General features: G+C 43.5%; 1 protein-coding gene and 1 long non-coding RNA gene across 7 annotated transcripts in view; one reads left to right on the forward strand and one right to left on the reverse strand.

Moving 5' to 3' along the window:
- The window catches only part of sbno2b (strawberry notch homolog 2b), a 64661-nt gene that overhangs the window by 7042 nt on the left and 34217 nt on the right, over positions 1 to 23402 (reverse strand). For 4 of the 6 annotated variants that reach the window (XM_076087539.1, XM_076087541.1, XM_076087542.1 and 1 more), the window contains 23 exons: positions 15729 to 15908; positions 13761 to 13847; positions 12890 to 12995; positions 12588 to 12748; positions 12330 to 12463; positions 11321 to 11411; positions 11008 to 11151; positions 10790 to 10907; positions 10587 to 10692; positions 10242 to 10395; positions 9967 to 10143; positions 9497 to 9594; positions 8311 to 8393; positions 7814 to 7996; positions 7200 to 7321; positions 6911 to 7042; positions 6661 to 6796; positions 5878 to 5990; positions 3381 to 3452; positions 3155 to 3263; positions 2969 to 3040; positions 1880 to 2023; positions 1525 to 1619 (listed from right to left, as the gene is read on the reverse strand). In XM_076087539.1, coding sequence (XP_075943654.1) covers positions 1525 to 1619; positions 1880 to 2023; positions 2969 to 3040; positions 3155 to 3263; positions 3381 to 3452; positions 5878 to 5990; positions 6661 to 6796; positions 6911 to 7042; positions 7200 to 7321; positions 7814 to 7996; positions 8311 to 8393; positions 9497 to 9594; positions 9967 to 10143; positions 10242 to 10395; positions 10587 to 10692; positions 10790 to 10907; positions 11008 to 11151; positions 11321 to 11411; positions 12330 to 12463; positions 12588 to 12748; positions 12890 to 12995; positions 13761 to 13847; positions 15729 to 15908 — 2817 coding nt within the window. Of the gene's footprint in view, positions 1 to 1524; positions 1620 to 1879; positions 2024 to 2968; positions 3041 to 3154; positions 3264 to 3380; positions 3453 to 5877; positions 5991 to 6660; positions 6797 to 6910; positions 7043 to 7199; positions 7322 to 7813; positions 7997 to 8310; positions 8394 to 9496; positions 9595 to 9966; positions 10144 to 10241; positions 10396 to 10586; positions 10693 to 10789; positions 10908 to 11007; positions 11152 to 11320; positions 11412 to 12329; positions 12464 to 12587; positions 12749 to 12889; positions 12996 to 13760; positions 13848 to 15728; positions 15909 to 17358; positions 17635 to 23402 lie in introns of those variants that run through there. The other 2 variants (XM_076087544.1, XM_076087540.1) reach the window with 2 other exon arrangements.
- On the forward strand, positions 2 to 10731 carry LOC142946377 (uncharacterized). The gene is made up of 3 exons (XR_012953070.1): positions 2 to 6810; positions 8777 to 8867; positions 9982 to 10731. It is a non-coding gene; the product is annotated as an uncharacterized LOC142946377 (long non-coding RNA).

Raw genomic sequence — 23402 nt, forward strand, 5'->3', positions numbered from 1 at the left:
GTGCTGTGAAAGAGGGAACCAAGCAGCTATATGCAACCAGACACACACCGCTGTCCTGAGAGCGAGACAGCAAAGAAACCCAAAAGTACTTCTAACAGAAGCTGCGTTTGCACCAAGAAGTTCTTGGTAATTTTAGTCCTAGGACTACTTATAGAGGAACTAAAAGGTTCCTTCAGCCCATTATCTCTGTTTCCATAGCAGTGTAAGGACCTGCAAGATAAGGCAAGTTAGTCTGCTGACGTATGACAAAGCAACATGACACGGGATGAGGGCTGCATGGTGGCACTCTGCAGCCTGCAGGTCAGTGTGCCCGACCGTTCCGACTAAAAGAACGCTTTGAAATAACAAACCTTTGTTTGGTTTTGTCTCACTGCGACGACAACAATCAGAAAAATATTTTTTCTCTCATTCACAACGCTGTCTCTCTCTCTCAGCTCACTTGTGCGATCTGTCTCTTTGTTTTTCTCTCCATCTTTCTTTAAAATGAGTCAGGAAGCCTAACTTTACTTTTAATATTATGAAACAAAGAGAAATGCTCTCCCTAAGTCCGAACATGATACTGGAGTATTACCTTTGTTTTATGAATGAAGCGCTACAGGAGTTGAAACAGCGGCATTGTGTGTGTTTGACCAATTAGTGACCGTCATCCCTGCAAAACCCTCCGCGAAAGTTCCTGTATTTTCCCCCGACTAGGGCCTTTCTGGAGGGGAAAACGTGACCGGGAAATGTCCCTGGAATTTAATTTAGAGCCTGGTCCCTGTGGCTGAGTTCCTCAAAAAGTTCCTAGTCCCTTGGGAAAAAGTTTCTGTCGTCAAAAACGGGCTATACAGTGTATTTAAAAACACACACACCTACAGCCTACGACTCATTGTCTAACACAGTCGTGCATGAACCCAACGCTCTCCCTCTATACTTGCTGAACTGGTCCAAGCTCTGCCGAATGCCAAATGCAGGTTAGCCTGCAGCCGACAGCTAAAAGCAGAAGATAGCGGTAATTATCCTGTCCCCACCTGCCACCAGTGTCTGCGTGGGCCCCTCGGCCCTGGGCTAAGCCTGTACGATAACAGTCTTACTGCTGGCAAAGTGACATCAATCACCGTGAAGTGCAGAAGTAGCTACTCGAGTTACCTCTGGGACTGCAGGTCATGTGGAACAAATCTTACCGTTGTATTGGGTCTCTTTGTATGCAGAAACTGTGCACCGCGCAAACCGTGTCACGGAAATTTATAGTCATTGGTATTTGCTCCTTAATCTCTGAAGATTGCTTCGCTGTCATTAAACGTGAACTTTCTCATTGCTCTGGTCTACTGGGAGCCTACAAGCCCGACTGGATTTAACTCGGAGAGAGAACAAGATTTGCATTTTTGTTTTTAGGATTCATGGATATTCATAGGATCACTTCTGGTCGGTGACGTGTAATGCCTGGAGATCGGCCTGGGCCTGTAAATGTGACCAGACTGTGTTGCCCTTCTAATGGCATACAGGCCCACGCAGGCAACGCGAGGTTTTTTGCGAGGTGCCTACCTTATAGAGAACAACCTGTCCATCCTGAGGATTTCCAACTGTCAGGAAGGTTTCCTGCTTCTCCTCGTAGATCTCATCGTTCCCCGGGGCAAGATCTGTCAGAGACGCAAGAAGACAAGGGAGCCAAAACAATTACTTATTTAAAGATTAGTAACAATCACTTAAGGGCCAATCGTATTCTCATTTAAGGTATGTTGATAGACAATTTAAACATGACTTATGTAACTGATCAATAAGTTAAGTTTGGTATACTTTTAATCTTGTATTTTTACTTTTGGGGTTATGTTGCGTTTATATTTTGGATGTAAAACCTAAAAACCATGCCGTGTTTTGAGTAACTCTTAAAGCTTCATACCTAGGATCCCCATGTCATATTTGCCCTCCTTCTTATCCTTCTCGATTAGGTAGTCAAAGTTGTCCGTGAAGTACTGGAACAGATAGTTCTGCTTGTGGACCTCCAGGCCCAGGATGCGATTTAAGAACTTGGTAATGCTGCAGTCTGGGATAAAAAGACAACAACACAGAACAGTTCATTCAGCCACAAGAACAAAGAACACAGCTGAGATACATTTAGAAGTTGGGGGCTGGGTTGATAGTTTCGTTGTGTGAGGTACTTCTTCACAGCCAGTGTATTTATCTACAGTAGATGGCGGTTAGAACGCCCCCAGTTTGGAGAAACACACAGGAGTAAAGTTACAGGAGCAAAGAAATGTTCTGCTGTGGACGAGGGCAGCAGCAACAAGGATTTTTAGATCACTTTTAGGTGTACGCTATATTTAGGATATCCTCATCACTTTACCTTGCCGTTAGACCGACTTTCTGACAGGGAACTGAATCCAGTATATCCATCCACGCTCTCGCCAAAGCTACAAGACTCCATTGACAAAAATGTTACCGAACAGAACACAGAAGTTGTTGTTCTACCGCTGCCTCGATCGGTTAATTTGTTTGTGTTATTGTGTGACTTTGGTGTATACGAACTAACCCGTTAAAACACCAAAGTCACAAGAAAACAAAAACAAACTAACCGATCGTAGCAATAATAGACCAGCAACTCCTGTGATTCTTGAGTTAAAATGACTGTTTTCTGAGTCTTGTGGCTTTGAAGAGAGCATAGATAACGCCTTCAGTTTCCTGTCTGAAGGGCTGTCTGACGGCGAAGTAAAGAGGTGAAGACAATCCAAATATGGCGTACACATGAACTGATATTTATGTTTTTAGGTGTCTGAAATGTGTCTTGCTGCTGCCCCCGTCTACAGCAGTACATGGCTTCGCTCCTGTGCTGATCCTCATGGTTGTTTATCCAAACTGGTGCCGTGTCGATCGCCATCTACTGCGGGTAAATACACCGGTTATGGATGAGCACATCATACAACCCCACCTCAAAACAGCCAAACTATCCCTCTGGCACACAATATGCCTGCGTGCCTCTTGGGTACTCTACCTTTCTCAGTATTGATCCCAAAGCGTGACTCCTTGCAAAAGATGCCCACATCTATCATTCCATGTTTCATGTCTGAAATAAAGAGAAACAAGAGTTGTTTTTACGGATCGATCACAGTGAACTGGTGCCGGTGAAGACGTTCTCCGTGAACAGATGCTGACAGTCAACCAGAGATCTTAAACGTACCTCTAAAGAACAGGGCTTCGCCCACAGGGTAGCCTTTGGGAGGGGGCACCTTGTTTTCTATGTGGCCAAGGATTGCTTTGGTGATCTTATCTAGAGCCTTGGTACCATACTGCAAGAAAAGGGACACGCACTTGTTAAAGATAAACTCTCTCAGAAGGCTCATTCAGCAACAGCAACACTTGAAAGGTCAGAATTTGTATTTTGAAAGGTTGTTCAATTTGCCTACCTTGTTCTCAAAATTGTACTTGCTCAGGTCTCTGGATTCTGTGGCTCTTCTGTCTCCGTGGGTTAACGCACCCTGCAAAGTGGATTAGCAGCAGTGTTATTATGCGTATTAGCGGTATTAGGGTTTACAGCCTTCAGAGCGTCATCACACTAATTCAGATGGACAAAGTGACGCAGGATAAATCTGTGTACGCTTGTTGATCATCAATATCCCTACGGGCCTTCACTGCTCAGCCTCGACACGAGAGGGTGAGCACGAAGTAAGTATATCTGCGTATTAAACAGTCATTATAGGATTACTACAACCGCACAGTAGATAATAGTGCGGACTTCCGGCCCTCTCATTCATAGATCCTGCTCCTTTAAATATAAGATTTCACATGATTGTGGAGTTTTGGTTATTGCGTCAACGTTTTAATAATTTGGCTGAGAAACGTGGTTTTCACTGGGCAGGAAGGGGTTGCAAAATGTTTATCTAAGAAGTAACTAAAGCTGTCAGACAAATGTAATGGAGTAAAAAGTAAAATATATCTCTCTGAGATGACAAAGTATGAAGTTACATAAAATGGAAATACTCAATCAAAGTACCTTGAAATTGTACTTTAATACAGGACTTGAGTAAATGTACTTTGTTACATTCCACCACTGGTTGTTTAAAAACCCCAGCCTGAGAAGCTGGGATTCAACCCGTGATGTTAGTCTCTCGTGAACAGGTCAAACTCTTTCAGATGTCGGTACATTCACTCAACAAACACACCAGATAGTGCGAGTACACAGCCGGCTCTCTGCCCGAGGCATCAAGAGGAAGCAGATGAGGTTGAGGTGTGAAACAACTGCCTACTGACATCATTTTGTGTCTTGGTGGGGTGTGTCCACAGCGTTTCCACAACATAGCAGCCTATTTTAAACATAAACTACTATTTCCTGCCAATGTTATCTGATTTTGGGGAGCTCTGATAGATAGAACATTGATCAACTGTTTGTAAGGCTCTCCAGGACATTACAGCTACACTCCTTCTGTTCATTTCACAAAGAGGCAACTCAACAAAACAGCCTACAGTAGCTATCTCCAGGTAGAGGAATAGGGCGGAATGTGGAACAACCGGAGTGATGTTAACTGTGAACACTCTAACATGCAAATGAGCCTCAATGACGGAGAATGCAAATAAGGCAAATATGCTTCGACTAAGCTAGAGGAGCAAGTAACAAAACCTGCCTATTTACTCATACTTACTACCGGATGTTACACTCTGCCTTCACCACAGCACCGACATCAGGGTTTCTAGTTCAAGTTGCCGTTCTTATGGTTGTTTCTTGCTTTGGACAGTAGCTTAGCTGCTAGCGGTAGCCATGATGCTAACTGCGTTGTTGGTAGTTTCTAGGCTCTGAAGGAAACAGAAGTGATCCGGTACTTTTTGTGACAACGGCACCGATAATAACACCACCTGGAAACGCCAGGAGGGGTTAAAAGTTTGAGTAGTCTGTTGCCACTTTAAATTGTGAAGCCGGGTTTCTGTAATATCCCAGCTCGTGTTCGACTGTTTTCCATTCAATTTCAAATGAACTGAGAGGAGAGGTGAAGGGAAATTTAAAGACTTGTTGGCAGCTTCTGTCTCTGTCCACACAGAAGAATGCCTTGAGACACCAAAACAAAGGGATGTCTTAGCCAAATATGAGTTCACGGCTGATCTGGAGTCAGATGGTTGCAAAGGTATTCAGCAGTGTGTGTGTATCGGTTTCAGTCAGACAAGATGGGACCTATTCTTGATGCAGATTTACTGAACACGGCTGGCAAACACATGAATGACTTCCTGGAACCACCGCCCCCAATGCTCCGTCCGTACCGTCGCCCCAAAATAACTGTCACGCTGTGTCACTATGGAAATAAAAGACCGCTTCTACTGAAACGCATTGATAACTGTGGAAAACAAACCCTTGAGTTATAAATTATCCAAACAAAAGCTCCTTTTGCTTTTTCCGCTTAATCAGTTTTCCTTTTATTGTGCTGGAGACGGGAAAGACCCTCTTGAGGTTTGTGGGAAAAAAAAAGTTGATATAGCTTTAAGCGAACCGAGAATAAAAGAGACTCAGCCTCTAGGGTAGGGAAAACCAAAGACAACAGGAAGCGCAGAGGGTGAGGGCCGGGCGAAGAGGCGAAATGGCAAAAAGGGGGCGGAGTGTCTGGCAACCCAGAGCACAAAAATCAATAAACACAAAACACAGATCCTCTCCGCGTACAGAGGGACGCTTCATCTCACGCAAGGACAACAAGATGAAAAGGACTAGTGTCCCATGAGACAGGTTTATCTCGGTTAAAAGGGAAAAAATCTAGCAATTGTGGGACAAAAGAGGAAGAGCAATGCAACACACACACACACACACACACACACACACACACACACACACACACACACACACACACACACACACACACACACACACACACACACACACACACACACACACACACACACACTTCTATTAGTTGTGATATTTACCAGGCTCTCCAGTCTTTTAGCCACTATGGAGGCAAAACGTCTCTCCCCAGCCAACTCTGAGATGAGGAAGATGTACTCTGGGGCCGTCACCTGATTGGACCGATGGGTGCGACCTGGAGAAGACAAGGAAAAGACAGAATTTATCCATCTTGTGTCTACCATACACGAGGAGAGATTGAAATCACTTTTAACAGAATGACACCCTCCCACATCTAAAAGACAAGGTGTCATAAGTCACAGTTATGAGGTGTAATTTACTTACGATAATAAAATGTAAATCAACTTTAATTGTCACACATGTACAGAGCACAGCACACATCCTCCTATTGGGAGCAGTGGGCAGCTACTATACAGAACCCGAGGAGCAGTTTAGGGGAGGCGCTCTAGCACCTATCTAACTACCACACAGCCCGTACTTGGCTCGTGTCGGGACTTGACCCTCCGGTTCCCAAGCAAAGTCCCCACAGACTGAGCTATTGTCGGCCCATATACGATTATTTTTTTATGTTCAATAAAAGTGTATTTTCCTGAATCTTGAGACACCTCATATGTGAGCGAGACAGACATTTATCCTGTTCATTACTGTGCACATTTGGGCTGTATGTACTTAGGCATTAACAGCCCTTGTAGTGCAGGCAGACATATAAAAATCCCCCGGCAGGGCATGATTTGCGAGCGCAGAATTTTTAATTTTTTTTTGCACGCATGCAAAAACACCACCACAACCGCTACCACTCCATCCTTGGGGAAAACACTGTCGTGAGATCAGATTTCCTGACTCACCGAATTGCTGAATGGCCCTGTCCGCACTCCAAGGCAGCTCCAGGGTCATGTGGACCCTGCGTCTCTGGTTCTTCACTCGCTTGTCCGCCTGCAGGGAAATCCCAGAGCTGGCCGCCTCCGAGATGATGGCCACAAACTGCAAGGAAAGAGGTTTGGATTATTATCTTATTGGTCCGTTTATAAAGCAGATGCAGATTGTTTCCAGCCAAGTCGTGGTTCTTTATGTGCGAGTAGACGTGTCGAATCTGACCTTCTCTGCACTCATGAAGCGGTCTTTCTCCTTGATGTTTATGTGGTCGATGGTGAGACCCTGCTCGGCCCGGGACTCGTAGCGAACGCTGCCATCAGGACGCCGCACCACACGACCCTTACGACCAGTCATCTGCACAAGAAATATTGATCACACTGTCACCTTTTTGCTTATAAAATAACATGAATGTATATTTGTTTTTGTGCTGATGTGTAGACATTGATTCAAGTGAATCCATCCTGCACTATTTAAGCTGTAGAGTTTCTGGTTCAGTGTCTTGAGCTCGTACCTCTGAGACTTTATCTGGTCCTCCAAACTTATCAATGAGCTCGTCCAAGGTATTGAGAGGTAGTTCTTTTCCCAGCACGGCTATCTTGTTGAGGAGGCCCTGCTTCATGTCCTCTATCCTGGCTGTGAACAGGAAGCAGAGGGGACATTAACTTTGTAACCCTGATAGGCAAGAGTACGACGGCGTATTAAGGCCATCGTCAGTAAAAAAAAAAAATATTACAGAGCAGGGGGGACGGTGGTTGTATTCTAAAGTCTAAAATGTATGCGAAAGAACTCAGAAATAGTGCAAATTCATGGTAACGCCAGCTGCAGACTTAATTGCGTTGCGCCTATAGTGTTGTTCTTAAGGTAAAGATGGCCTCTGCTCTAAGCGAGGTGAAGGTCCCGAAAGAGATATATACGCTTGATTCTGTGTAACATTATAATGTCATCTTCATTTTTACCTACAGTGATGAATACGCTAATACGTACAAGAGTGACAAAAACAAAAACACAACAGGGCATGGAAGGTAGTTTCACTGTCTGGATCTCTCTGATTGAGACCTGACACACCCACTGAAGCTAAAATATCTTCCTACCGACAACAAACCAAAGAAAAAGACATCTCCCCACCTGTCTGGCAGCTAGTGTGGTTGACAAAGATGACATCGTCATTGTCTAGCAGGGAGTCTGGTGAGGAGTTGGAGTCCGTGTCCATGCCGTCCGAGTCACTACTGCTGTCGTCGCTGATGTTGATCACACCGCCGCTGTCCACGGTGTGCTTTGGTACTTTGGGCTGGCGACCTCGAGGCTTCCCTGATCGGACGCCACGACACGATATCAGATTAATAAACAAGAAGCGCAGCTCAACAAACACTTTTTCTAACGTGATTCAATGAACGGCCAAGAAATATAGAAGCAGACTGCAATAAAATGAGTGCAAACAACAAGATGCACACAAATATATAAGTACATTCAAACAACACTCGGTTAACTGTTGAATTAAGACTGCGGGTCAAAAGCCTGACATGTCAGTTGAGCACTGGCTACATACAATACAAGTAAAAAACGCACTATGGGAACGGTTCCAGTTCTCTTTAGGGTAGACACGCTGACTGGTGTTCACTTACGTTTTCTCTTATTCCCCGGTGCTTTCTCTCGCCTCTGTTTCTCTGAGGGGAAATGCTTCGATACGAGAGACTGGAACACTCCCCTAAAGGAAAGAGGAAGAGAGAGGGAAACTGTTATTCTGACAGTAAAGCGATCAGGACAACACACGGCAGTTGAGACATTTAGACAGTCGATACATTCCTGCTTTGATTTGATCAGCTGTGGACGCGCAGATGAATGTGTGTGTGTGTGAGATTTAATATACTCAAACAGCAGGTGTGTCTGCTGTTTGAGGTTTAGAGTCAAGAAAGTTCAGAGCACTCAGCACCTGTACCCTCGCTTTCCTGTTATACTTGCATTATAATTAAATAGCTGCTAATGACTAAAGAGATTGGTTTAATTGAGGATAAATGGTGAGGACTGGAAGTGCATGACCTGAATACCTATTATTGAAAAGAACGTGTTGTGTGTGTGTGTTCTCCTCAGTTTGATGAAGCAACTAAATGAAATGGAAGAAACCCACAGACTGCTGTGGCTTCCAGCGAACAGGCGGTAACGCTTCAAGACACGGCTAACGGTAGGTGTTCAGACTGAGCTGGAACCCAGGGAAGACATTTAGTGAATATTCTTTCAAATGAACCAGAGGCAAGCCACCTTAGGCACCTGTAGTTAAAAAAATAAGCACACTAGCAATAAGTGTGTTCAAGAGTTCTTTGAAAATGTTGAAGTGCCCTCTCATCCACATGCCAGATTACCTCTTTCACAGCCGACTGCAGCTGCTCGGCCTGTTATTTACGGTAGTTTGATTGATTTTTTTTCCCTCCCACCACCTGCCCTACTCTGCTTCTCTTTGGCTCGTAATCGTTGCCCTCTGAGCAGAAGTTTTTAAGTTTATAGCTGATGAATAAGAACGGGGAAAGAGGGTTAATGATTTCAGCTTAGATGTGGATGGCAGCCTTCTCGGAAAGTGCTCTCTATGTATAATTATAACGTCCTTTTTTAAATGTTGATATATATGGAATGAAATACAAGTTTTGATGTGGTGTCATAAAAAAACTTAATGTTAACTTTAATGTTGATTCAGCACACGGATTAACAATAATATTAAAAATGGCACTTCCTATCAAAAAGGTTGACAAACCCTGAAATAAACCTATTAACATAGAAACACACAAAACAGCAGAGAAAATATTCATTTCCACTCACTCTGCTGCGGAGACGAATCTGTCGAGTTGCCCGTCGTTCTCATCCAGGACTTCTCTGGTCCGGGACTCTCCGGTAGACTGCAGCCCGATGACGATGCACTGTGGTGGAGGGGAAACAAATACACATCAACAACCTAACAGGTCTACTGTGTTACCTGAAGTCCATTCTATCGTGGACTCATTCATGGAATCCCGATGGCACATATTATACTAAAATGCATTGACTCAACCTATGCACAGGGAAGTGCAAAATAAAGTCTTAATGACGCTTGTATATCCAACAAACAGCATGCAAAACTCTGTAGAAAAAGCTAAATATTGAGCAATAATTTGCTCCTTCCTTGCAGTTCTCTCCTCTTATGCAACATCTATAGAATTTCAGTTCCTGCTTGGATCTTCCTCTGGGTCATTTATAGTCCTCTAGATTATACAAGCTATATGACTCAGCTTTCGAGACTGTGTTGTGCTGACCTTTCCGGCCTGCAGCTCTTTTTGGGCCAGCTCCACCAGGCAGCGGATCTTGGCAGCGATGCAGAGGTATTTGAAGAAGCGCTGGTGAGACGACCAGAACTGGCCCCACAGAGACTTCCTGCTGACCAGGCCCAGCTCATCAGCCGCACGCATGAACACCTGCAACGCCTCCGCCCACTGGACACAGATTCCAGATGTGATTAGTCACTTTCAAATACACAGTGTGTGTGGGTTTCTTTCAATCTCTAACACAACACCATAAGCATGATGCTCACCAGTCTTGCAGCTTTGTTATAGACCAGTTTGAAGTCACTGTCCAGTCCGATCTCCTCGACGCGGAAAGACACCCCTGAGAAGCTCAGCTGCCGGGCGATGTACATGCCGCTCACTTTCATGTCCATCGCAACAATCTCCATGGCACCGACGCCTCTGTTTACAAACAGCATATAAATTATTCAGCACAACTCAATCGCGGATCAAGCAGCAATAACCGCAAACTGATTGTACGTTTATTTTCCGGTGAGCACACAGCGATTCGACGATATGTGCCCGCCCGCATGATTGGAAAGGCTCCTGAAAACACGTTTGAGGTCGATTCTGCAACGTGTGACCGTACGAACCTCTTCTCGATGGCGTGCAGGAAGTCTTCAAAGGCCCTGAAGGGCGTGCCCTCACCCCAGATTCCCAGGCGGCTCATGTAGATCATGTTCTTTGGCTCAGAGGCACCTGGGGCAGAGATGACAAATAAAAACATATATTCTAAAATCCTCGCTTGTGTTGCATGACGCATATTGAGTGGGTTTGTATTGGTGCGTCGGCCTACCTGTGGCACTGGCATACACCACTCTGGCCCTCGGCAGCTTGTTTTGCAGGTCAAGCACCGCCTTGCCCATCTTTGTAGATGTGGCATTCTTGGCTTTGTGGCATTCGTCAAAAATAATCTGTAGTGGGGGAAAGGTCAAGGGCAAACAACGCAGACATGGAGTAACAATTCGTGTTAGAAAACTGTTGGACGTGAGGTCGTCAAAGTGAAAAGGATACAACTCCGTCAAAGTCTGACTTGCACCAGTCTAGGATCTGTTTGATTCTCGTCCGGTGCTGCCCTCCTGCCTGGCTCTCTCCAATCAGCGCAGAGTAAGTTGCAAACAGGACTCCTTCTGAGGTAGCTGTGTCTCCATACTTAATCTACAAAAACAAGACAAACATTCAAAATTTGTTAGATACGAACATTCACAGAGCCACACTGTCGCCAAACAGCTCGTTTCCTTTTCTGCTCGGATGAACATGTGACTCACAGTTACCGAGAACAAAACTCTTTCACTCAGCTGGTCACGCTAACTCCACCTGGACTCACCTTGTTTAAGGCGTGCACAGGGATATTCGATGCATCTATGTCTTTGAGATCTCTCTCTGCATCGAATTTCAGGTCATTGGATATGCTGAACCTGAGGGCAGGAGCAGGGTGAGGGTTAGTCAGTAATTCAGTCGACTCCTGCACTAACTAGCCTCTACATGCCCAATATATCTCCCGGCACAATACTGGATACAAAACACAAACGCATAAATCAATTACTGAAACCCAATGAACTGCGGTTGTTATGAGGCTGTACCGAAAATCTTTGATCGAGGTTTTGAAATTAAGCTTTAAATGTCTGCCGTCATATTTTATCACGTCAACACCCTAAAAATCCTTGATTTGAATGAAGTGATTCATAGGATTAAATGAGTTAGTCCTTTTCTTATGAAGGCACCTTTCTTGATGGCTATTAACTCGTCAGTGCATCCCTCCTTTTTGTGTGCGGTAAGCGGTAGAGCAAACAGTTTTTTGACAGCAGTGAAAACGCCTTTTTTGAAAGGTTGAACGCCCAAAAATATGGACTAAAGCAGACTATTCCTTTAGATAATAACATGTTGTGGGTTTTGGAAATAACTACTTCTATCTTTTTGACTTTATTGTGATCTGGAGTTATTGGAAATGTTTGGATCACACGGGTCGGACACAATCCTACGCAGCCACCTCTGCAATCTAATTCTATAAACAGTATAATACTATTCACTACCGAGGCTGTTTGTAACCGGTACAGACAACTTCATCTTCACTTCAGCCATCTCCTCTCTGTTCTGTGTGTGTGTGAAGAGGCCCGCAGAGGACATTAATGACCGTTAATGATCGCGGTAGAATAAATATAGAAAATACAGAGTCTAAACATAATGAATAGACATAAAAAAAATAAAGCTACACGGCCTTTGAATGTCGATTTAAATCAGAATCCGAAATGTCAACATTATGAACAAAGCTTCGAACTGTTCGGTACAGCCCTGGGTTGTTACTTTAGGTTTCAGGAGTTGTACATCTCTCTTACCATAGTGATTTCTTCCTTCCATCAAGGTAGTTCTCCAGTATGATTCCTGCCACGGTGCGTCCCTTTCCGACCCCTGCGCCATCTCCGATCAGGAAGCCTGCCCTCTGGTTGTTCTGAAGGATCACCTCGTGTTGCTGAGGGTCCACAAAGAGCAAATGCATGAACAGAGATGCCTGTATAATCAAACCATTAATCATTCATTGCTACAAAAAGAATAAGTGCTTTGTGTACTGCGTGTGTGTGTGTGTGTGTGTGTACCTGGCAGGCGTAGATGATGGCCTCTAGCTGCAGAGCGGACAGCAGGCCACGGTTGATCGTTGGCTCAGGGATAGACAGGGTGTAAGTGATGTCAGGAGGCGGGACACTGGATAGCGTGTTGGTCTCCACCACTATGTCAGGATGAGAAATTCCTATAGTGGCTGTATAAGAGAGGGGGGGGGGGGGGGGAACAGAAGAGCAGTTTAAAAAAAGGGAACATTTTACATAATAGCAAACCTATACGAGTGTCGTGGCGTAATAAGAGAAAAAACTGGATGTTGACATTCAGTCTAGCGGCCTACATTTGGAAGGTCTGTACTCAGCATATGTGTCTACATGTCCCAGTTCCTCTGTCTCCTCTTCCTCAGCATCCTCTTCCTCCTCTGGGGGTGTCTGGGTTCTCTGAGGCTGGGAACACCAAAGAGACTTAATTCAGTATTAATTAATTAAAAATGAATGTCTCAGCTTAGGTGAGGATGAGTTAGGAAAGAGACAGTAGCTGAAAGTCAGAGGCAGGTGTGCAGTTAGTAAAAAGGTTAGCGCGGCAAATCTAGAGCTCCGTATCAGGGAAAGATAACCAGTGAAACAACAAATGCAATTAAAAGGTGGGTTAAAAACCAGCTGCAGCAGAATCAATGAGAGCTTTGAAACATGTTCGTGACTGGAGACAAAAGAGTGCTTTACATATTCAGGCAACGCCACAATGTTATCTGAGAAACTGGAAATGCAAAAAGGACCCGTTTTGACAGACAGGTTGATAATACACTGTCTTTTATTATTTTTACGGAGACGATGCAGTATAAGGAATAACCCATTCTCTCTGCAAAAATGTGCAGAACGTCCAACACGTGTAATATATAGCAATGCTTTCATCATCTGTGGTTATACAGACACGCCAAAGGAGGCGTGAGCATTACAATGTCACCAAAACACATGCTACTACCTTCATGCACTGCACTCCCAGTCTCAGATTAGTGGCATGTCGTGTTGCTATGTAAAACAATCTAAGCCTCATCCTGTTTAGCAAACACACAGGATGATCACAGCTGCAGATTAGACACATAAAGCATGAACTGAACATGTGTGCGTTACTGAGAACTGCCACGATGCGCGTCTAGTTAGAGAGAGCTGGGTTTCGCTTTAACATCAGATCGGAGAGGTTGGTGTAGCTACCTGGAATCCTCCTAAAGGTGTGGTGCTGATAATAGCAGATATATCATCCAAACTGGCCAAGCCATGAAACCTGCTGGTGCCATTCAGCTGTCAACGAAACATAAAATGAAGAAATACAAACACAGATGAAAACATTGCCAAATGTATGAGAGAAGAGAAACAAAAAAATAACATGAGAAATCATATATATATATATATATACATACATATATATATATATACATACATACATACATATATATATATACATACATATATATATATGTATGTATATATATACATATACATATATATATACATATATATATATATATATATATATGTATATATATATACATATATATATATATATATACATATACATATATATATATATATATATATATATGTATATATATATATGTATATATATATACATATATATATATATATACATATATATATATGTATATATATATATATATATATATATATATATATATGTATATATATATATATATATATATATATGTATATGTATATATATATATATATATATATACATATATATATATACATATATATATATACATATATATATATATATATATATATATATATACATATATATATACGTATATATATATGTATATATATATACATGTATATATATATACATGTATATATATATACATATATATATATATATATATATATATGTATATATATATATATATATATATATATATATATGTATGAATGTGCATGAGAGCGTGTGGGCACTTGGTGGATGTCTGATGGCTCAGCACTCAACAAAATGCAATTTGTTGTCTGGCGGTGAAAAGCAAACGACGACAACAACAAAAGGCAGATAAAGCCATGTGTATCTGGGAAACATAATGGATGAAATGAGGGCAGAATGAAAAGGAAAACATAAAAGGCTTTCAGACGGCAGAAGTAAATGAATGTTCTCTGATTCATATCAAAAAGATATCCTGAGACCCATCTAATTCAAAGAGGACTCAACAGCAGCGTGAGCAGAGAGAGAGGATTAACACTCCAGATTAAAAAAGTTGCTCCGCTCAGATCACAGACTTGGGGCCACGATATGCTGCAGTTCAGTGAGTTTCTGCGAAGGGACAGTCCGTTAAAAACAACGGTGGTTGTTATTTACGGTCTCATGCGGCTTTCTGTAGCAGAGATACTATGTTGTGTCCCAAAATACGCTTGTATAATACTGGTTGAGTGTTTACATTGTGAGAATAAGTGTCGTGTGCAATTCACAGAGTTGCGTTCCACAAGCTGATTTCTGTAACTTCGTCAGGTCTCCAATGATATTTGTTGGTGCTTTCGTGTTGTTACAGATTCCCCAAAAGTAGAAGCTCAAAAGGATGGTGGACTTGGCTTCATTATGCGATAAGCATATAATTATCTTAAACCGGTGTATGAGGGGTTAAGATGGTATGGTTACTACAGAGCTAGTTATTGTGTCAAAGACAATTAACTGTGGAGAATTCGAAATTAAATAGAGAAACACCTGCATGAAAGCCAAATAAAGACGTATTAATAGTAATAGTTGTAGTGTCAGAGAATCGTTCAAATGTCTAATAGTTAAACAGATTACTCGAGGAAGCAGAGCATTAACAATGGTCGAATTATTCAGTAACTGATCATGGAAATAAAATTAAAGTGATACAAATTGGCTTAAATCCATTACACTACAAACGGCTGACTGAAAAGGGAAAAAAAAACGCTTATTCAACCACGGTCCTGCCCTGCGTACAATCAAATTAAATATTAATAAAAGAAAACTGTTATTTTCATGTGTATGGATTGCACGGACGCCTGGGTTGAAACAGAGTTGTAGCGTGGATGCTGTTGGCCGTCAGAAGAATGAACACAAACCCATGAAAGTCCCATTTAAACAAGTGTGGTGGTTCTAGTAATGACGTATGTGTGTGTTTGTGTGGTTGAGTGCTTCCTTCTGACCTCGAGCTGGCTCTGTGCTGGTGCGGTGGTGGTGGTACTAGTGTTGACGTCCCAGAGGGTGGGCACCGTGCTCAGGTTGTCCGGGCTGATGAAGGGCTGAGCATCAGCATACTCCGACAGCGAGTCAGCCGGAGAGGAGAACAGAGAGTTTGTGGAGAGGTCATCAATGCAGGACAGGTCCTAAAGGCAGACAAAGTAGAGGAGGTGTTAAGTTCAACCTCTGAAACGAGGCCACATATTGGTCGGCGAAAGTGAGATGTAGGTTCCCAAATCAAAACCGAAGTATGCAACAACCGCCAGACGCGGGCTTCCCAAATATTTCCTTTACCATCAAGCTTTATGGGGAAGTAAAGGAGGACCATAAATCCTCATGACAGACACAACACACAGGATAGCCGCATACGTAGGAAAAGATAAAAAGGCGTATGGATGGGAGTGAACCACAGACAATAAAGGTGGCCCATTCATTCTGGATCCCAGCCAACGCTGCACTCCTTTGGGAGTAACACGAGTAGCCTAAACAAAATCTAATCACACGCAGATGTGTGAGAGTGAGCACGTAAAAAATAGAGAGCGAGGGGCCGGCATAATGGGAGTGCTTGTGTCTGTGTGTGTGTGTGTGTATCATTTCAGCTATGGCCGCCTTCCAGTCGCCCCTCTATTCATATCCCTCCTGAGCCAATAGCATGCCATGTTCTTTAACTAGCCCCTCACGAGCAACCCCTCGGGCCCCCTCGGGACTTATAAACATGGGTGCGGGGAGATAGGGGCTCACTGATTTGTGGACATGGCAGACAAGCTGAACAGAGGAGAAACTGTTTTGGAAACATTTTTTATTGTTTGCCAGCGTGTAGTCCTGAATGTGTGCGCACGTATATTTACACTCTGTGGACCATGTGTGTAGGTTCCCACACCCCCGTGATCCAACTGCACCCTCCAGAGGACCATGAAGCAGCCTTGAAAACTACCAGACTATCACACGACAGTTTAACTCACTTTTAATGGAAAGTTCCACGTTTTAGGACACATGTTTATCACTTAGATGAGAAGATTGAGGCCACGCTTGTGTCTGAGCAGTATATGTGGATCTAACGCTTACGGTAAAGCAGCAAATCATTGTTTTTGCACTTAGTGTTTTGTTAGGATTAAGCAAACTACATAAAACCTATTTATTGGGGAGTTTTATAACCTCGCTGCGTCCTCGTTTTCAATCTATGTGCTAAGCTAAGTTAGCTGGCTGCTTACGGTACCTTCTTATTTAGTGTATGGACATGAATTGTGTCAATCTTTTCATCCAACTCCAGGCAGGAGAGTGAAATAAACCTATTCCCCAAAATGTTGGGACTTCTCCTTCAAGGCCTGTTTGTCTGTGCTGTAAACAAATAAAACCCAAGCAAAGCAAAAGCTAATGTACTTAGTTTACACTGGAAGTCTCTTGCATGTAAATATAATGACATACAAGACGGAGAGCTCTCCGTGTTGACGTGACTGAATCGTGTGGTGAACAGACAAACACAGGCTCACCCCTTACAGATACAACTCTATATGTTTGCCCTCTGACGGTAACTCGCTGTGGGTGCTTTGAGTATTGGAAAGAGCTTTTTTTCAAAACGTTACAGCACTCCCTCACTCTGTATCTTTCTTCTTTCCTTCTCCCCCATGTGCGCTTCCTGAGGGCAAGACCAGGCATGAGGTCTGAAAGCAGCTGAGTGGAACAACAGCCTTTTCTATGGTGACAGAGGTTTAGATGTGGAGAGGCTCACTAACACCCCCTGACACATAACCTGTCACTTTCCTCAGCGTTTCCTTTCTCCACCTTATTTGTTTATCCTATCAGCAGTGTGTCTCGCTATCCCGTTCTTCTTACTGTCCCACCCCTCGCTCTCCACTGGCTCTACGGGCTGAGCAAAGATAAGTAAACAACAAGGCCTGGAAAAAGGACACTGTGTCACCGGAGCCGTCATTCCACAGAAGCATAACTGTGGAAACACACAGATGAGCACAGATAGACACATGGATTCCACCATGGAAAACAGTAGTTTTTCCCCCACAAAAATAGTGAAAAGAATATCGATTTAACTTAGTTTTGATATAAAACTACAGATTAACTTGGGTTACAATAAAGTCATGAGCTGACATAATAGCTTTGTGTGTACTAACGATGACTTCAATGTGCTGCCTCACACTTAAATTAATTCAAACTCCAGCTGAAACTATCCCGAAATCTGTTCTGCAGATCTGTGAGATGTATTTACACTTGCAGGTCATTGCGCTGTGTGTCACGTTTACGACGTGATCTCTAGGGTGTCCACGTCGTGCAACCGGCCATAACGTGACGCGACGCCGTCATTAAGACGACCCAAAACCCCAGTCGTCCTGACACAGAGGGATCACAGACAAACTGCAGCAGGTCGGTTTGGCGCTAACCGAGACGCGGCCGACCTCGGTGCCATGCTAATCGAGTTGTTAAGCAGAGCGTAACAGAGGCAGCAGTGTTTGTCCCCCCGGCAGGCACCGTACCGAGGGCTAGTTCATCGACTGCTGCGAAGACCGGGCCCTGCCGAGCGGAGATAAGGCTCGATTTCCAACTGCTCTGATGGTAATCTGGCTCCCTCCACAGCCACACAACCGTAAAACCACTAATCCTGCCTCTCCCTCTCTCTCATTTTCTGTGCTGCGGATAAAAAAAAACAAATAAATGAATGTGTGTTTCTTTTTAAATTGTTTTCAGGGAATTACATCCGCTTGAAATCTTGATTGCAAATTCTGAGAATACGTAGAAAGAACGTGTGTGTGTATATGTGTGAAAGCCCATGTGCACATCATTTATCCACGCTCCCGTTCGCCTTTCACGTGTTTCTTCCTTCCACTTCCATTTCTCCTCTGCTATGAATGCTAAAGCCAGCAGAGCATCCCTCCCCTTAAAACCGACCCAGTAAAGCTGACACCACGGACAAATGCCGGGCACTCCAGAGACCACTAGCCAATAACGTGGCGCAACCTTAACAGACTTACTGTGAAAATCTCCGTAAAGGAGCTTAACACACATATGCATGTGCATGTGCATCACGTTGGGTGCCCACAGAAGCGGTAAATTGTACTCGAGTGTCTGGATAATGACAGTTGTCTGCCTGGCGATGATTAATGGAGGCACACAGCAGTGAAGAACTGCAGTAAAAAAAAAAGCCCGTGTGTAGTGCAGCGCTGCAGAGCGACTTGATGGTTGTGGTTGAAGGTTGGTGGTTATCGGCTCTAAGAATCAGAACTGGAAAAAAATACACAAACCGCCCACAAACAGCTCGGCTTCATCGTCTGTTATGGTTGATGTATTTACAGTGTGATGAGCCATCTGAAAAAAAGTGTCACTAAATACTCCCCCTCCTTAAAAAAAAAACTAAATCCCACAGAATCCATTATCTAAGTACATTCAGGCTAAAACAAATATTAGCCACGGTTGCTTCGTAGCAGCCGTTCCTGATTCAACGACCACAGTGACACTGGTTATGACACCTAAGATAAGCTCAGGCGCTGCCATACAAGGAAGTCACCAGCCTGATAAAAAGAATAGATTTCCATGGCCGGTGTACTTCTCTTTGTCTGTCAATGTTGCTCCCTTACCATTAAGGGACAGATGGTTTCTAATCACAAATCCTATTAATGACGACAGACCACTTGGGTTGAAATATATGTGGCGTTTATCAGATGGGAAGCGTTCTTAAGCACATGTCCTTTTACGAATACGCTGTGGCCGTTCCTGTTTCTAACTAGAGCTGTCGTGCTTCTTTTTCCACCACATTTGGTTAAATCCTCTGTGTTGTAGTTCTTGTCTCCCAGAGGAATAAATGAACAGCCACGTGCCTCCTGTGACACACATGGTGTTGCCAGCTGCTGCTTCTCAACACAAGTTTCTTTGGCATGTTGGAAACAGTTGACATATCAACATGCTGTCGCTGGACTTGTCTCCTTACCGACTTTACACCTTTAAACACCCCACAATTAGCTTTGACGCAGAAAGAAATGACTTCTTCTGCCCTTAGTTTACATCAGTGCTACATAGTAGAGGCTAATATTCTCCCCTGCTATCAGAAGGAACTGTATACAGTCCTAGACCACTTCCTGTTAGACTGGATAAGCTGCCTCAGCACAAGGCCAGGCCGAGGCCCCAGACAAGCCGAGCAGGCCGGGCCCTGGGCTTTCCCCTCCCACTCACTGCCAGCTTTTCCAAGGCCAGAAAACAAGTCCTCCCACCTACCCCGCACACCCACGTGCATACACAAACACACACCTCGAATGAACCCGTCGTCTCACCCATACGTTGCTGTCATCTCTGGCTTATTTTTTACCCCGACCTTTTTATACTCCGCTGCCCTCGTTTCCCATCCCATCTCCATCAGCCTCTCACGGTTTGTTTATCCTCGTTTTGTTTTCCCACAGAATTATGCGACAGGAAAAGACACTTACTTTTCACTGGTATTAATCTGCATGTAGCTCAACGTCTTTTTCGGGAGATATCATCAATGTCGCATAGTTAAATGAGGGCAGAAATAACATTATGTTACAAACACCGTTGTGTGCCATATGGTGAAGGAAATGTAGACTTAAATCAAGGCCTATTATCGTACACTGTAGTGTTTGCTGACTGGGGCAAACTAAAAATGTTCACAAAAAGTTGTAAACGGCTATTGCCCCTTACAGGGTTCACCATTAGAGCAACTTTTTTTATGATGGTATCATTCTATAAAGTGCTGCAGTTTTTTTTTTTTTAGGCCAACCTGGAAGTTAGCATCGCACTGGTTCCCTCGACTAAAAGGATTTTGGATTATTGCAGAAGATCAGTAATATTCTGGCAAACACACTTTTATGATACTTCCACGTTTTATTCAGCAAGATAATCTCTTTTGAAGCGCAAACGCGAAGAAGTAAAAAGCTGACGTTAGGCTATAAACAAAACTACAGCGCAGTCGCATGACTTCACGCGACCAGTTATCTAAAGGCGGACTAGTGATCTAGTGACATTCAGAAGTCTCATTTCTTGATGGCGCACAAAAGCTTCGAAACTCACAAGAGGGATATTTACCGACGTATTTTATGTTGTAGTACAAAACATTAAAATCTCTTAAGCTTGTGTTAAACCACAGACGTTATTTCAGACATTTCAAGCATCAAAAAACAACAAACGCATTGACTTTGAAACGAAGGAATGCTAACTCATTTCCTGGTTTATGGACGAATCCCTGCAGTACTGTATTCTGTAAGGATGTAATTCCTGCCGGAGCCTGAAAATGTGGCCGTGACAATAAGATGTGAGTCCAATCACAATCAAGAACCTGAGGGCTATAAACGCTGATAAAATGTCACGGCTCTTGTTTGTAATGTAGAAATGTGCAACAATGACCAGTGTAACCTAGCTTAACCACGTCAATGAGACAAGCAGTGGCACTGAAAGCTATACGTCTTATCTGTCGGTGTGTGTGCGTGTGTGTGTGTGCGTGTGTGTAGATGAGGTGGTGGGATGGAGGGCTATTAAACCAGCCACCACCCCACACTTATCATCAGCCAACTAAAACAACCCCCATCCCAGGTTCTCCCCTCTGGGATCAGCTGTTGACCTTGTCCATGCAGTCAACAAAACCTGATTGATGGCCAGAGTGTGTGTGCGTGTGTGTGTGTGTGTGTGTGCGTGTGTGTCTTTTCATGCGGTGGGTCTGGAACTGAAAAGCCACCACCGGTGTGTCTCCCTTTCTGTCTGGATTATGTTATGCCAAGATGTCTGCGTGTCCCACATCCCTGACATATCTGTTGGGGCTTTAATAGCACAGCTCCAAGCATTTCGTTTTCTTCAAGCAGACACCGCATTTTTGGCAAACCAGCTCTGCAAAAACTCAAAGTCTTACCAAATATATTTGTCTATTTACGAGTCAAAACAGTTGATACAAGACACCTAACAAGTAACCTTTCAGTTCTAGACATTGCAAATATATTGCTATGTGAAAAAATACCACTTTTGAGCAATACAGGCGCGTTACGACACATAACACTTCCTTATACTCCTAAAATACAGCTCGAAATGAGTTTTCCCAGCCAGTTTCAAGATGTGTTTTGATCTTGAAAGGTCTAAATATTACATCTTATTTCAAGAAATCGTACCAAGCCAATTTTCACTTGTTCAATTGGCCGACTTTTGTTTAAGACAAACAAAAGTCCCCCCCCCCCCCCCCCCGTGTATTGAGAAGACGGTAGCAGTCAGACCTTTTTTGAATTCAGTATTGAATTGATTTGCTGTGGTGCGTAATAGTTGAGCACACCCGAGTCTTTTGTGGATAGTAGAAGCTTGTCTTTGTATCCAAAAACGACGCTCGAAGACATGCAGACATAAATCAGCTTATCCTGTCACAGGGCTTTGATCGAGGAGCCAATTTGTCAAAAAGCCATCGTTTCTTTATGAGAACACATGGAAAAGCTTCACAACTTGTTTTGAACCCTTTAGTCACACAGGCTCAGGCCAAAAAATACATTCAAACGAAAAGTCTCAGGTCTCAAGTCCAAACTGATGCTTTCTAGTGTAGATTAAAATCATTTAGATGTTTTCTTTTCTTAAGACCCAGGTTGACTCTCCTCGACAGCTGGGCTGAAATTAAATTAGCGAATGTTATTTTGAGGAGCTAGAGTAATAATAAGAGAGGTGATCCATTTTCATTGCATTTACATTGTGATAGCCGTGGTGTCAAAAGACCATTATTGTTAAGTCTAGCCTAACCCCGACCATCTAAACGAGGCCAATCAGAGTGGCACAGCCAGTCCAGCGACCTCCGGACAGGAAGGCCTTCATGTGGTGCCGAGTCTCAGTAAAAGCCAGCCAGGGACTGCTTGCTGCTTACAAGCCACCTGGAATTTTCCAGTGTTTCCATATGTTCTAAAATATAAAGGTTGCCATGTTAAGTGTCCCAGCTGGCAGCCCAACGACGGGGCTGGTTCAAAGAACTGCTCCGCTGTGTGTGTGTGTGTGTGTGTGTGTGTGTGTGTGTGTGTGTGTGTGTGTGTGTGTATGTGTGTAGGAGGGCCTGAAACTAATACTGAGCCAACTCCTAGAAAGTAACGAGGCTCTACGATCCACGTGGTACCGCCAGCAAAATAAATCTATCTGGCAAATTTAGATTTCTTTCTCCGGCAAAGAGGGACAAGCAGAGTTCAACGAGTGAAAAGCTGAGAAAATAATAAAAGAACAGAGGAAAGAGCCAGAAAAAGAGAGATTTCATCTGCTTTGTTTTTGGATTGGTCCCAAGAGGAAGTCGCCCACAGAAGGGTGCAATAAGGATGGGCTGGCATTCACAGAAGGTGTGTCTGAGTAGTTTAAACCTGTATCTTAAACTGACAAAAAAGAACTGACATGAATGCAAAGAAATGTGGTGGGCTTCCGGAAAAGGATTTGCGATTGTGAAATTAAAATAACACTACCAACAAAGAACTCGGAAAATGACTCACACGGTCTCAAACTACGTGTGTGTTTATGTGTGATAAACTTATTGCATGTGTGAGCCTGGGTCGTCAGTGCTGAGAAAAGTGGATGTGAGGGGAGTGTTGACGCGAGATGACGTCTCAGTTAAGCCGAAATTGCGACATACCGCAGCACTCGCACACAGGGGCAGACGCTGTCACATGCAAAAAAAAAATAAA

The sequence above is a fragment of the Anarhichas minor genome, unplaced genomic scaffold (assembly GCF_050575085.1).
Source record: "Anarhichas minor isolate MPS153535 unplaced genomic scaffold, ASM5057508v1 ptg000010l, whole genome shotgun sequence".
NCBI classification, from domain to species: domain Eukaryota; kingdom Metazoa; phylum Chordata; class Actinopteri; order Perciformes; family Anarhichadidae; genus Anarhichas; species Anarhichas minor.